Source organism: Passer montanus, unplaced genomic scaffold (genome assembly GCF_014805655.1).
Source record: "Passer montanus isolate IOZ18808 unplaced genomic scaffold, ASM1480565v1 scaffold65, whole genome shotgun sequence".
Taxonomy (NCBI): Eukaryota; Metazoa; Chordata; class Aves; order Passeriformes; family Passeridae; genus Passer; species Passer montanus.
Genome location: NW_024371593.1, coordinates 840,088 through 854,255, shown reverse-complemented (window position 1 = coordinate 854,255; position 14,168 = coordinate 840,088). Strand labels below are relative to the sequence as shown.

The 14,168-nt window shown below is 49.9% G+C and overlaps 1 protein-coding gene across 1 annotated transcript in view; it reads left to right on the top strand.

Moving 5' to 3' along the window:
- The window catches only part of CD81 (CD81 molecule), a 32,605-nt gene that overhangs the window by 4,051 nt on the left and 14,386 nt on the right, over nucleotides 1-14,168 (top strand). The window contains exon 2 of the mRNA XM_039728280.1: nucleotides 5,670-5,784. Coding sequence (XP_039584214.1) covers nucleotides 5,670-5,784 — 115 coding nt within the window. The remainder of the gene's footprint in view (nucleotides 1-5,669; nucleotides 5,785-14,168) is intronic.

Genomic DNA, 14,168 nt, shown 5'->3' with positions numbered 1-14,168 from the left:
TTAACAGTGAGAAACACTTTGATCCTGCGCTGTGGAAGTGCCTTTCACTGTACTATTAAGAAGGGAAAGCAGTTGTATCCCCATTGTAGTTAAATGCTTATATACGAGGCCAAATTAATTTTAAAGCAATATCTCAAATTGTTTTCCTCTCTGCTGAGGGCAGTTAGACCCTGGGAAGTGCTGCTTCTGTCTGCAGCAGGGATCAGGCTGGCAGTGGCCTGTGGGCACGGTGCTCCCCATTGTAGGACCCCGTTCCTGGATTTTGGTGCTGGATTCCCATTCTCCTCCCATCCATCAAGCTTTATTTGGCCTCTGGCATGCTGCTCCTCTGGGAGTGTTCCTCTGGAGCTTGTTTTGAAAAGCTCTGCAGTGTTGTAGGGCTGGTAACTATAGGCACCAGTGGAGAATTTCGCTCCGGCTGGCAGCTCTATTAATAGCTGCTGCTGGAAGGTGTGCTGCTGGGAGCAGGGCAGCAGCCTGCTCTCCTCCTCCTGCCTGCAGGCCATGCTGCTCTTCCCAAATGCCCTTCCTGCAATTCCTGGGCAGGCCTTGCCTGCAAACTTTCAGCCTGACCCTTGGTGGCTGTGGAGCACCACGGCTGTGGAAGGCAGCAGAAAGACCTTGCCTGTGCTGTCACAGAACCCTATCTGCCACTGCTGCCTGTGAGTGCCTGTGCCAAGATAACCTTCTGCCTTGTCTGCCTCTCAGACTGCAACTCTCTGCCTTACCAAGTCCCTTCCCCTGATTACGCCCTCCCAAGGGGCTCCAAGGCATCCCACAGTCCACCCCAACGTGCAGCCCAGCAGTGATCTCTAGCATATCTCACCATAAAGTTTCAACTTTTGGTGACTCTTTGGTGTGAAGGTTTGGCATTGTAACATGGTCTCAGCATTGAACCCAAGTTCCCAGGATCCTGGGCCACCATTCAGCTGTCAGCCCTCTGCTGCACCCCTTGCCCTTTCAGCAGTTCCATAAGGTGCAGCTGTTGCAGTAGAAAATAAATTAATCTGCTTTCCAGGAGGCGAGGTGCAGGCTGTGGGAAGGTGTGGTGCTGCTTGGGCACATTCCATGTGTCCCTCTCTTTCCTGACTCAGTCCTCCGGCTGGTAGTGCAGGACCTGTAATGTCCTAGCGTGGATCTTGCAAGGGCTTGTACTGCCCTTCCAAAGGTAGTTTCCATCAAGTTATGAGTCTCTATCTCCTTGTTTTTTCTCTACTCATGCTGCTTCACCTAGAGACCCACAAATTACCTGGGAGTAAAGGATTCAACCCCAGACTGGCAGTTTGTTCTTGGACATATGAGGGGTTTCTTGCATGGGAAGATATTTCAGCCTTGGCAAGCCACTTTACTTTTCTGCATCCTGGTTCCCCACACCTGAAGGGAGAGGCATTCCTTGTAACTCCATCTCAGCTGCTTTGCAGGTAGTGTTGGAGAGGAGCCATGGGGAGCCCCAGTTGGGCTTCTCGGGTGGGGTCTGGGTGCTGCCCTCACCAAGGGCTCTGCTTCCAGGCCGTGTAAGGGAAATTGCAAACCTCTGTGGCATGAGAACCTGTTAAAGATCTCCAGTCGTATGCCTTAATCATAAACCAGCTAAAATTCATTAAGCTTTCTTGGCAGCATCCTGCTTCTTGTTAGTAACTGTGGTATTTCCCAGGCAGCGTGGCGTGAGTTCTGCCAGCAGCGTTTTTCCAGCAAGGCGAGAGCCTCTCCCAGCCCTTGGGCTCTCACAGGTTGGGAAGCAGGACCTGGAGGCAGGGCCAGCCGTGGCTGTGGGAAGCGGCACTGCTAAAATACAGCATCGTGAAACTGCTGGCACCTCCACAGGGTGTCTGTCTGCTTTGCTTTGGCATGCCTGGCAAGCTGCCCTATAGCCAGAACTTCTTTCTTCTCCTCCTCACTTCCAGGAAATCTGTTTCAGAGAAGGGTGGAGGGAAGGGAGCAGGAGGAAAAAGGCTGGGGGCAGCAGAAGGGACCAGGGAGGTGATGCACATCCTGGCATATGTGAGTTTGAGGGAGCAACAGGTTAAGGTGGGAGCAACTCAGAAGTGGGGTACACTACATTAAAAGGGGAATGGGGTCATTCCTTGCACCCCTAATTTATAAGAATTTATTGTAGAGAGGAATGTGTAAGCTGTGGAAAATGGACTTGTTTCCTTGCCCCACAGCTGGATTTGGAAATTTTAGGGTGAACAGCATGTCCATTGGTGAGGCTCAGTCCAGGAAGGTGCCTCACTGTGTGCACCATGGATTGGGCAGCAAACCAAGACTGCACGCCTGCTTTCATCTGGTGATACCTCCTCACATGGGCTACCATCCCATTACCTCTTGGGGACACAGGGTCTGCCTTTTCCTGCCCCTAGGCAGCATTCCATGGGACTTTTCCCCCTGCTGTGTAAACCAGGAGCAACATTCCTGAAGAAGCAAGCCTTAGGCAGGCAGGATCCAGCTGGAAAAGTCTAGCTGTCTGTGGAAGAAGCAATAAATCTCTGGAAGCTGGAAAATAGCAGTAAAGAGGAAACGTCGGAGCCTGCGGCACCACCTCTGCTGTGCCGGGAAGCTGCCCAGGGCGTGAGCTCTGGGGCCAGCCCCATCCTGGGGAGCACCACTGATGTGCCTTCCATGAGTGCCGTGCTGCTGGCAGCAGAGCAGCAGGCTGGGGAGGTCGGATTTTAGAAAGCAGGTCAAAGTCCGACGCACCGCTGGCGTTGCTGAACTTGCAGCTTTTTAGATTATTGCAGCCCCCAAAAATTTAAATGGAGAGCTGTGCTGGGTGCTCAGACCATACCATGACAGGTGATGGCCCCAGCCTCTGCAATGCTGCTGTCTGACAAGCTGGGAACAGAAAGCTTAGTGGGATGACCTGTGTGAGATTATAGATATCCACAGCAGGAAAAAACACAGGTATGTATGAGGATGTGCAGCCTAGGGCGTGACGCTGCCATGAGTGGTTGGAGCTCTTCTTGTGTTGGCAAACAGCAGTTGTAGGATGGAAGGGGGAGAAAACATCAAGCTTTTATCTGGAACAAGTTGTTCTATTAAAAATGAGATTATCCCAAGCAAGGTACAGTGGAAGGCAGAGTTACTGTGGCAAACTGACAATGTTTTCCCCCTGTTGTTTTCTTTGCTTTGGGAAGAAAGAGCCGTAATTCCGCTTTGGGCTTCTTGGTGGTGGGAGGATGTATGGTTCTCATGGAAAAAGTTACTCATCATAGCCCAAACGCTGTTTTCATTAGTAAGTGAATGTCATTTTCTCTTAAGAAATACAGCTGCTATTGGATTAAAGCTTCCATTCAGAGGGCTTCCATGCTCTGTTAAAAATGCAAATGGAGTCAGGCGGTGTGGGGCGGATGTGTGATGTTCCTGGGGCACATTCAGGATGAAACCAGGAACATCTGGAGCTGATTCAGCTGGCTGTCTCGGGCAGACCTCACTGCTGGGTGGGTTTAATGCATTAGAAGAGGCTCCTTTCCTCTACCTGGTGGTCCCAAATGATTAAAAAATATCTTGAGGACCACTTGCAGCCTGCTTTCGGTTCTGTGTGGCATTTTAAGGCAAATTTGATTGAAAAGGAGCTGCTGGTGTCACCCTAACCTCACCATGGGTGGCAGGGCATGCTGGGGTGGTGCTGCTGAGTGTGGAGGGCAGAGCAATTTGTCCTTGCAGGGAAAAAACAAAACCAAAACGGCTGCAGCTTTTTTTTCTTTACCTCTTCCAGCCAGCAGAGAAATCCAAACCTTCCTTGGGATGCCTTCTCTCCTAGCAGCCACCAAGAGCACTTTACTTTGAGCCACTTTTTACCAAGAGTGCCATGGATTAATGAGGGAGCATACTCTTTTCTCTGAGAGTAAAAACACAAACTTTGTTATGCCCTCAGACAATGAACGAGCCACTCCAGGCTGGATTTGGGTAACTTTGTGCGAAGCCACAGCCTGCCTTATTTGGAGCTGGACTTGAGCACAGACTGGCTTTCGTGACTTTTCTCCATAGCCTGTGTTTGGAGAACCTCAGGCTGGCCTCAGTGCAGGAGGGATGAGGGACTGTGCCAGCAGGGAAGTCGCATTGGTTGTTGTGGGAGAAGTGTTAAAAGCCAGTTACTTTGCTAGGCTGGGGAATAGCAAGGATTTCTCTTCCTCTCCAGGAGCTGGTGGGGATTTTCTCCCTCTGATAGTGGAAAAGCCCTGAGAGCAGTTTGCCCTGTGAGTTTGGAAATGGTGTGGGTTTGCCCCAGCTTCAGTGGCATTCCTGGAAAAATCTTGTGGTTGGAATTTGTAGAAATGAGCAAGGAGGAAACCACCAGCTGAGTTCCCAAGGGGGAAAACAAGGCTCCCATCAACAGCCTGTCTTGCAGATCCCAGTCCTCCTGTGCTCCTTGTTGTCTTGTTGTGCTTGCACAACTGGAGACTACACCTTTCCTTAAAAAGCCCTGCTTTTTTTGCCTTTTTTTTTTTTTTTGGATGTGACTTTCATGGTGCCTCTCATGCCTCTAGCTGACCTGATATAGCATGTTTCCACTTCTATACTCTTTGGTAGTTTTCTTCCCTTTTTTTAAGATGAATGGCTTCAAGGATTTAGGACACTCAAAATTAAATTGGCGATTGAACAGGGGATTTCAGCATTTCACAGCAGTAGTATTGCAGTTCTTAAGGGTTTGGGGTTTTTTCTGGATGTTTGTATTTTTTCCCTTCTTGCTTATACTTTAAATGGAAGGCGGATGTCACAGAGGACACAGTGAGTCGTGCTGGAAAAGCCCTACCTTGAGTTCCTCTCAGTGACACCTTCCCTGCTGTAGTGCCCCATATCTGCTCCCACCTCTCATGGCCATTCCCAGCCCCTCCCTGAAAGAGAAAACGGTGAGGAAGTCAGTCATAGAACTTCCTATTGTTTGTACATAAATATCCCAGTGGCCGAGTTGATGTCCCATGTGCAGAACATCTCCTCCCACATCTGGATGTGTTTTTGTCCTTGTCCTGGTCAGTCCTGCGTGTTGCTGTGTGCACGTGGGTGTGGGTGCACTGTTCTCCTGCTGTTCCACAGCATGGGCAAGGCAGCAGCCTTGGCCTGGAGGCCCCCAAAAATGGTGTGGTGGTGCTTTGACCTGACCCCAGGCTTTGCTCCAATTCCTGTATTGGGACATTAAGGAAAGCTCTGTGTGCCTGGGGAACACCAGGTGTGTTCCACTGGAAGCCTGACCCTGGATGGGAAGTAGCGTGCTTGCAAGACTTGGGGGCAGAGGGGAAGAATGGCAGCCCCCCCACTTTCTGTTTATACCTCACAGAGAAATGAAATGGGGTGATAATATCAGTTATCAACTGGGGCTGATTGTAACTTTTGTTAAAAAGCTCTCCTAAAAACCTTAGTGGCACGTCTCCTCCTGCTTGCTTCCATTGAAAATAATAATAAAGCATAATAAAGTACCTCTTGGGAAAGAAATCTTTTGCAAGAACTGGAAAGGGCTTTGCACATCCCTAGAATCAGGGGGTCTTCTCATAAAGCAAGGAAGATCATATGGCTCATGATCACAAAGCATGTTGTGGGGTGATGGTTAGAAAGGATGTTCTTGTATGTTTGTGGGAAGATGAAAAGCAAAGCTCCTGGCTGAAAACTGCCAGTCTGGGTCTGATGTGGCTGGAGCAGTGGATAACCCTTGCTTCCCCCTGTTTTCTCTCCAGCTGGCCGGAGGCATCATCCTGGGAGTGGCCCTGTGGCTCCGCCATGACTCGCAGACAACGAATATCCTGTACCTGCAGCTGGGGGACAAGCAGGCCCCCAACACCTTCTACGTTGGTGAGTAGCTCTGGGGGTGCTGCTGTCGCTGCTTGGGTTTGTGCCCCATGGTAGGCTGAAGTGTACCCAAAAGCTGGCCAGAAAGCTCCAGGTGAGCAACAAAGAGGTCACAATAAAAATACCTCCCACTGCCCTTGTACTCTCCAAAATATCCCCTGCTGTGCCAGCCAAAGCCTTTGATAGACGTTGGCTGTGGCCCAGAGCAGAGTCCAAATCCACATCAGCTAAAAATGCAAGAAGACGTGTTGTGGTGTCGTGGGTTTTCTCCAGAGCACGTTTGGGAAGAGGGGGGACTTCTTGGAAGCGGGTCTTGTTTCCTGTCCAAAGGGACGTAAAAGTAGCAGAGTGGCTGGCAATGGAAGCGAAGCTCGGTGAGCGTGACTCATGTTCTCCAGGAGGGGCAGGTGGAGCCTCTGTGCACTATGGTTGAGCTGAGCATGATTTTTGTTAATTTGACAGCGTGCTGGAAGCTGAAACCCCCTGTTTTTCCCCTGTTCTCCAATGATCCCTCACAGACAAGGGGGAGAAGCTTGCAGAAAGGGCTGGCTGCCAGTCAGGAGCTGGCTTGGAGCACAAGCTGTTGGGGCTGGCAACATCGTCTGATCCCATGTCCTGTTCTCACCTGTAGCTAAAATTACTTTCTGGAAAGGGTTTTCCTTTGCATTTCCCTGCTTGCCTATGAAACAGCATGCCTGAGCCCTCTCCCTGGCTGTCCCTGGTTACAGAAGATGCTCCTGCTGTAAAAAGCTGTGGGTTTTTCACTCTTGCTGTCTCTCTTCTCCTGCCTCACACCCAGAGCTCTAGTTGCAGAATTTCCCCTTTGTAGATCTCATCTTTAAAATCAGAAAAGGGAGCTCGCAAGAAGTTAAACTCTCTCCTTTCAAGGAACCATTCCAAATCTCTCCTTCTTTTGGGGGGCTAACAACTGATACCTCCCTAGTTAACACTTTCCCCCTAAACCTCGGGGACCTGGAGCAGAGGGCAGTCCTACTCTTCCTACAAGAGTAAAAGATGCTCACCACCTTTATTTTGTCTTTGTCCTCAGCCTTTGCTGTTCAGAAGGCATTGGGGAAGGACTGTGGGTCCCACCACCACGCTGACTTTCCAACACCCGTGAGCAGCCCATGATTTGAGGCTGGCTGTCTTTTTAAAGTTATATTCAGCAACAGATTGGCCTGGATTCCTTCTGGCAGCTGTAATTTCCATGCAGTAATAACAGCAGAGCATTTCTTTCAGTTGCTGTCTTTCCCAGCCAGACCTCTGGAGTCTGAAGACTGGGATTTCTTTTTGCTTCCCCCTCCCCACCCCTGCTCCCCCCCATTTTTCCTCTCTTACAGCTGATACTCCCTCCTTTTTCTTCTCTGGCATGCAGCATACACATGCACACAATGTTCCTGCCTTTGGGAACAGGAACCTCTTTGGGCTTGGCCTCCAGAGCTCTGTTGGTTTTTTTTTTTGTTTTTTTTTTCCTTTGCAAATACCACTTTTTGGTGTCTGGCACAGGGAGCTGGTCCCGGGATTTGTCAGGAGGCTTTTAAAGGCCAGCCAGGCTTTGCTGCAGGACGGGGGGAAGCAATAAACACTGTCAGAGGAGGAACACTTCCATCATAGGGTGTGTACTGAGTGAGAAGGGAAGTAGGAAAGCAGGGATTTGGTGTCTCCTGGTTTCTTTGTGTGTCATTTTCCCTACCCCAAAGCTGGAGCTGTTTGTTAAAGGCCGTTTTTCCAGGGTGTCTATGTGTTATAGAAGGGGAAAAATAATGGATTTGAGGGCAACAGGGAAGTGGGAGGAAGAAGCTGTGGGGAACAGCAAAGATACAGAGTACCAGGCATGATCCTTGAGGCTGCAGCAGGAGCAGGAGAGGAGCAGTCCTTGCCCTCAGCTCCCAGACCAGAACATCACAGCAGCTCCCAGGGCACAGGCAGCTGTTCCCTGCTGGCCTTTCCAGCCCCAGGGAAGGGGCTCCTGCAGGCTGGGGTTTCCCACAAGCGCCACCCCCCCTCCCCAGCAGTTTGGCACTGCCTGCACAAGTTGTCTTGTGGGCTGGCCTGGGAGGTTATTGAATGGGCCCTTGTTTGTGGGCTTTTCCTCAGCACGGCGTGCAAACCATCTGATCCCCTAACCACTTGTTGCAGTCTGGGCTTTTGACACTTCCATTTTGGCTCTGAATCCAATGCTCCAGCAAATGCTTTAACTGCTTCAGCACTGTAAAGACCGAGCAGTACTAGGGATGGAAATAGCTTACTTCCATGATTTCCTAACTATAAAGGAAAATACTTGTTCTTCATCTGAGCTTGGCTTATGGTCTGATAGGCATTTATTTGCTTTATTTGAAGTTCAGAAATCAAAATCCTTCTTGCTCTTGGATAACACTGTGCCTGGAATGCTTTGTTTGTCTGGAGGCTGGGAAGATGTTGGTCACGAGGCCAAAAACATCCTTCAGGATAGCTAGAGGCATTGATAAGTTGCTGACAACTGGCTAACCACTTCTCATATATTTCCTGATCCTACACATGAAGTACCATTGCAGAAAACCCAAACAAATAACAAAGCTGTAATTTGGGGTGTTATGAGAGCCCTTAGAAGGCTGAGCTGGTCTCTCTGCAGATAACAGTACAAATTGGAACAGTTCTGATCTCTCCACAATAAATTAGTGCTGTGGTGTCACTGCTTTTAAGAGCTCCTGGGGATCTTGAAAAAGTGACTCTGGACTTACTACTTTTGTCCTTTCAAGGTGGGATGACAGTGGGAGGAAAAAGCCAGCCTCCCCATCCTTCAAAGATTTGGTTATGTGCTGCCTGGAGATGGCTGTTGTGTATAAAATGCTTTGAGGAGGACAGGAATAAAAACCTCAGCTCTTGTTTGCCTTAAATCCACACCCCAGGATTTCACATCCACCCCTTGCTGGGAGCATCCCTGGGTGCTGGGAGCATCCCTGGGTGCTGGTCCCGGCCGCTGCCCTGCCTGCGCTCTCCCCCAGGCTGCCCAGCAAGGAACAGAGCACAGCAGCCCGATGGTCTTGGCTCCGCTCTCTCCTGCCAGATCCAAAATAGGAAATGTGCCTCCAGCTGCTCACAGCAAGTGACAGGGCAGCACAACCTGTGGCTCTAATTAGCTCGGCCCTGGGAGCAGAGCCAGCCAGGATGCAGAGTGCAAAAGCCTCCTGAGCTGGGGTGTGGTTTTCCACATAGCTTTTGGGGTGAGGAAGGATTTTGCTTTGCCTGTGTCTAGGTTTTGTGTGTTTCATTAGTAAATCCTCTGCTGGGCAGTGTCTCCTCTCTGGAGCAGGGTGGCACGGGGGAGGAGTGTGAGGTTTTGGACAGGCATACAGTGGTGGGGTAAACTTGGCCACCGAGGCTGCTGCCACCACTGCCTCTTCCTGTCATCCTGGTGGGTGTCACTGTCCCAGCTGAAAGGCAAGAGGGGTATTTTTTGGTGGAGGAGTTCCCTAGGTAATGTTTATCCACCTCCCAAGCCAGCCAGGCCACAAAGCCTAGGGGAGGCAGGTGGAGGGACAGCTGAGGGCAGCGATGGCTTGGGGCTGAGGTGGTGAATGTGCCTGTGAGTGCTGCTGAGGCATGGAAGGGACACAGCTAATGGGCACACAGCCTTCCTTAAGAGGTGAATCAGACTGTCTTCACCATCCTCCTCGAAACAAATACAATGAGGATAATGATTTCTGCCCTGGAAACAAGTTCAAGCTGCTTTTCATGCAGACTGGTCTAGAATAAATGGGCCAGAAAGCACAGGGAGGCTTTGAAGTCTTCCTTACAAATGAGTACATATCTGAGTTGAACTGCAGCTGCTTGCAAGCTTTCATGGGTGTCTTCAGGATTTTGGAAGTCCTGTCATGAGATTTTGCTGGGCTCAGGGAAATCTGACCCTTGCAGAGAGGAGGGACTGTTAGGTGGCAGTGCACAGGGTAGGGATGGGGACATCTCTCTGAGCTTTCCCCAGGTTTGCCCCTTGTCCTTACAGCACATGGGGATGCCTTGGCCACCCTTGCCATGGGTCCCAGCAGTTCAGAACATGCCAGCCTATCACCCAGACAGACCTGTGTTGGCTAAGTGGTTGTGGAGGAGCTGTCCCTTCTATCCATAACTTAATTAGCCTTTTTAGCTAATTTAGCTTAATTAGCCTTTTCAGGACAGCCTTGCGTGAGAAGCAGTGATTTCTGGGAGGTTTTCATTGCAGGGGGGGCTCAGCAGAGCTCCAGTGTGTTGCAAGGGTTCTAGAGGTCAGCAGTGCTACAATGGCTGTGGGCCCACCATGAGCAATGAGAAGGTCTTGGTTTCTGTTCCCACTCCCATCCTTGTCCCCATCTCTCTGGAAATGTTAAGCATCTTCTAGAGATGGTGCCAGTTCCATACATCGTGGGGTTAGACTCAACAGCACATCTTTTGCCAGACTTGTTGTGAAAGGCTAGAGAAGAGCCTGAGGTTCCTGGTCTGTAGGTTCTGTAATAATCACCAGTCAAAAACCACCTTCAGTCTTGGCATGAGGCGCTGCAGGGATCCCTGTGGATACAGAGAGCTGGTTCAGGACTGGTTTCCTCTCTCACCCATTTGTGCTCTACTTTGTCAAGGCCCCCTGTGATGGAGCTTTTCCACCAGCCACATGAGCTGTGGTCAGGTTTGCGTGCTTGGCAGTGGAAACCAAGGTTTGCATCTGGCCTTGAACCACACTGAGCAAAATGGATTATTTAAAAAGAATATATGTGGATTTTTAAAAATAGAAGTACATGCATTTTTCTGCCTTGGAAATAAACTTACTTACGGCTAAGGACAACAATTTAATTATTTAGTCCCTTAAAGGGAAAAAAAAAAAGCTGAGTTTTACTTGTTCTAGATTTTCCTCTAATCACTGTCAGATCAACTCCTTCAATAATACTGGAATTATTTTTAAAATAGTAGTTTTAAGGCAAAACACTTCTGTTGTACTTTCCTTTCTGGCTTAAACCATGTATCTGTGAGTACAGGGGATTTTTTTTTTGTATTCTTATCACAGAATTCAGTTTCTGTTAAGAAAGCAACATGTTATTTCATTGCATTTCCATCTAATTGTAATTCATTCTTGGTCATGACCAACCCCTGTGCTTCAGACTCTGCAGACTAAAACTGGTTATGTCTTTAAAAATACCTGGGTTTTACCATCAGGTTATTTTGGGTTCAGATCTGTCTGACTACAAGTAATGTAGTTGTTCTTTTCCTTTGTCCCTTCCCACTGGCTTTGCTGCCCTGGACCTGTGCCAGAGGTGGCTCCTTGCTCTTCAGAGCTGTTTAAACCTGTAGCTTGGACAGTTTTCCTTAGAAAACCTGCTCTGAAGGAATCCTCCAGTGGGATTTGTGCTCTTTTTGTGGGTGGGATCCCAGAGCACATAGAAATGCCCAGCAGTGCTGTAGGCTGGGGCAGCAGAGGATGGGCCAACATATTCCAGCCTGGCTCACCTGTGCTGTGCCACCCTTGTCCATCCCAGTCCTGGAGATGTGCCATGGACTTCCTACCAGCTTTTGCAGGTGTGCTGAGGTTACAAAACTTGAGTCTCCTTCCAGTGTTTCCTGGGTGGCAAAGGAGAAGAAATCTGACTGTGGCATCTGTGTGGAGTGGATCTGGGTACAAGTGTGTGCACGTGAGGTTGTTCTTTGGGGCTTTCCCCACCACCCCTTTGTGTTTCTGACACAAAGAGAGGTGCTCGTGGCTTCCTCTTGCCTTGTTCCTGCAGATGAGGGCAGCATGTCCAGGCTTTCATCTCCCCATGAGAGCTCTCCATGCTTTGTGACCCTGTTGCTCCATCTGGAAGTCATTAGCAGCTACAGAGCAGCAATGTTTTCCTTGGGAAAGGGGGTGGAGAGGAATGGAGGGGCTTCCCACTTGTCATCTTCCAGCAAACCCTCTGTTTTTCCAGCCCCCCTCTCTCTCACCCCACTTTGAAGAAAGCACTTCCAGCTCTGCTGGGCCAATTCCACCAGGCAGCTGGACAAAAATGTCTGGGAGACCCTGCTTTGCTGGCTGGCTCACACAGCCATCTTTTTCCTGCCCCAACCCTGCCCTGGAGGGACTTTCCACTTTCTGCCTGTATGTTGGCCCTGAGCTGCCAGGAAGAACATCCATGGTCATTTCTTTGGCTGCTGGGAAGGGTGTTCTTCCACAGTGGGTGGTGTGGGGTAGGAGGGAGCCTCCCTGCCATTGTCTAATGGTTCCACCCTTCGCTGCAGCAGCAGTGGTGATAAGCCCAGTGAAGCTCAGCATCTCCAGGCCAGGAGGAGCAGCAGGGTGGCACTGAACCCTCCCTCCTTTCCTCAGAGGCTTGCAAAACTCTTGGCTGTGCTGAGTCTCCCCGCAGGAGCCTGTTGGGAGAATAAACATCTCTCTTTTGTCTGTTCTCAGCCCCTTTTTTAAAGCCCATCCCATGGGAAGGGCAGGCACAGCTTGGAGAACTGCCTGGCCTTCTCAGGAGGCGTGGTGTCATGCTGGGGGGGATTTCTTACTCGATTTCTTTTTTGTCTTTTGGAAATATTGCCATTGTGACCTGGAGGCAGTGGCTGGCTTCCATTTAGCCTAATGAGTTAAGGATGCTGGGAAAGGATTGGAATGAGGGGAGAAGTAGGGTGCTGTCCAGGAATGCCCATGCCTGGAGCTGCACAGCATCTCTGATGGGCATGGTGAGGCATGGGAGGAGAGCTAGCCAGGGCTGGCCTGCTCCCTGCTTGTTTTAGAGGAACTCTCTGGTGCTTGTTCCTTCTTTTATTTGTTTTTTCATCATGTCCTTTTTTAAAGACTGTTTATTTCTTCCTGTTTTCTTTATTTCTCAGCAGGGACAGGACATGGGTTTTGCAACCTTGCAGGCACCAGCTATGCTGCTTTAATGCCAAAGCAAGTACTGACACTGAATACTGCCTTTTTTGTTCCCTTCCCTGCTCCCAGAACTGAGCATCCTTCTTCCCACCTGGCCTGCAGGTAAAGGGCTCTCCATGGAGGCATCATCTGCTTCAGCTGGGAGCTAAGCTGGCCAGCTGGCCTCTTGGATCCTTTTTTTTTCCTCTTTCCCACCTAGCATCAAACCAAGAGAAGTGCTCAATTACTGTCAGTTTCCTGTCTCTGATGTCTGGGGGATTTCCTAAAGCTTTACAAGATCCCTGCAGCCCAAAGCAGCACATGTCCTGGTTGTACTGGGGAAAGAGGGTTGGTGTTTGGCCCACTGCTGCTGCTTTTTCTGATCATCATGTCCCCATCATGATGCTTTTGAGGGAGGAGATAATATCATGGCTCCTGTGCTCCTGCTTTGAATTCAGATGAGGAGGTGAAGCTGAGAGTGCTGGGCTCTCTCCTAAAACTCTCTGCTCGAAGGCTCCATCTCAAAAGGAGATAGAGGACTCCAGGCAGTATTGACACCCCTCCTCTGGCTTCTCCAACTCCCAGATACAGGTCCTGAGGCTCACAGCTTGCTTTGGTGTGCGGCTGGTTATGTGTGGCAGTTGCAGCAATCTTTCTTGCTGCTGCCTTATCAGAGAACTGTGCTGTAGGGGTAGAAACCACAGTGTAGTGTGCTGCTCAAGGATGTGGAGGTGCCATGAACATCTGTACATGATTTGCTCACTGTACCTGTGGCTGCAGCTCCAGCTGTCCTCTTATGTCCTGCTGCTGTGTGAGGGGACAGCATGGCTGTAGGCACTGCAGATTGCAGTTTATGCCTCTCTCATTTTACTTTTTGTTTACAGCAAACAGCCCTGCTTGTTGTAAAACCCTAGAGAAAGCTGCAGTAAAAATGAGCTGGGAAGTGGCATGTGGAAGGCAGATGGAGCCTTGTTCATGCCAAATTGTGCCAGTTCGGGTGGAGCCCTGAAGGAGCAAATAACCATTTTAGTCAAGAGTTCCTCACCCAGGAGAGGATTTAGGGGTTAACCAGTCTGTGATGCTTACACAGAGGAGGGAGAGGCTTGTGAGGAGTCTCCTCTGACTTTGAGGAGGATAATGTGCCATTCCAGGATGGGATGACAGGTGCCTTGCTCACAGAGACGGAGCCCAAAACCACAGTAGGCGTCATCGTCCCGGTGTGCCAGGAATGAAAGCTAAGATGTGTCAGGCTGCTTTCTGGGAAAAGGGCTTGGTCGTTCCAGTCTGCACCGTGATTGCTGTGAAATAGTCCCCCAGCTGCCTGGCACCCAGTCTGAAATGGACACCCCCCCACCAGCCCCATTCCTTGAGGGGAAGGATGGGTGTGGGAAAACAAACACCATTCAAAGCATGTGGTTGGGCACTTGGATTGCCTTCCTTTGCTTTCTCAGCCTTCAGCATGGCATTTCTGTGGCGAAACACCGCTGGCATTCTTCATTGCACATGCTATTTTTGCAGTAAATACTTTGTGCTTGTTTTTCAATAAACT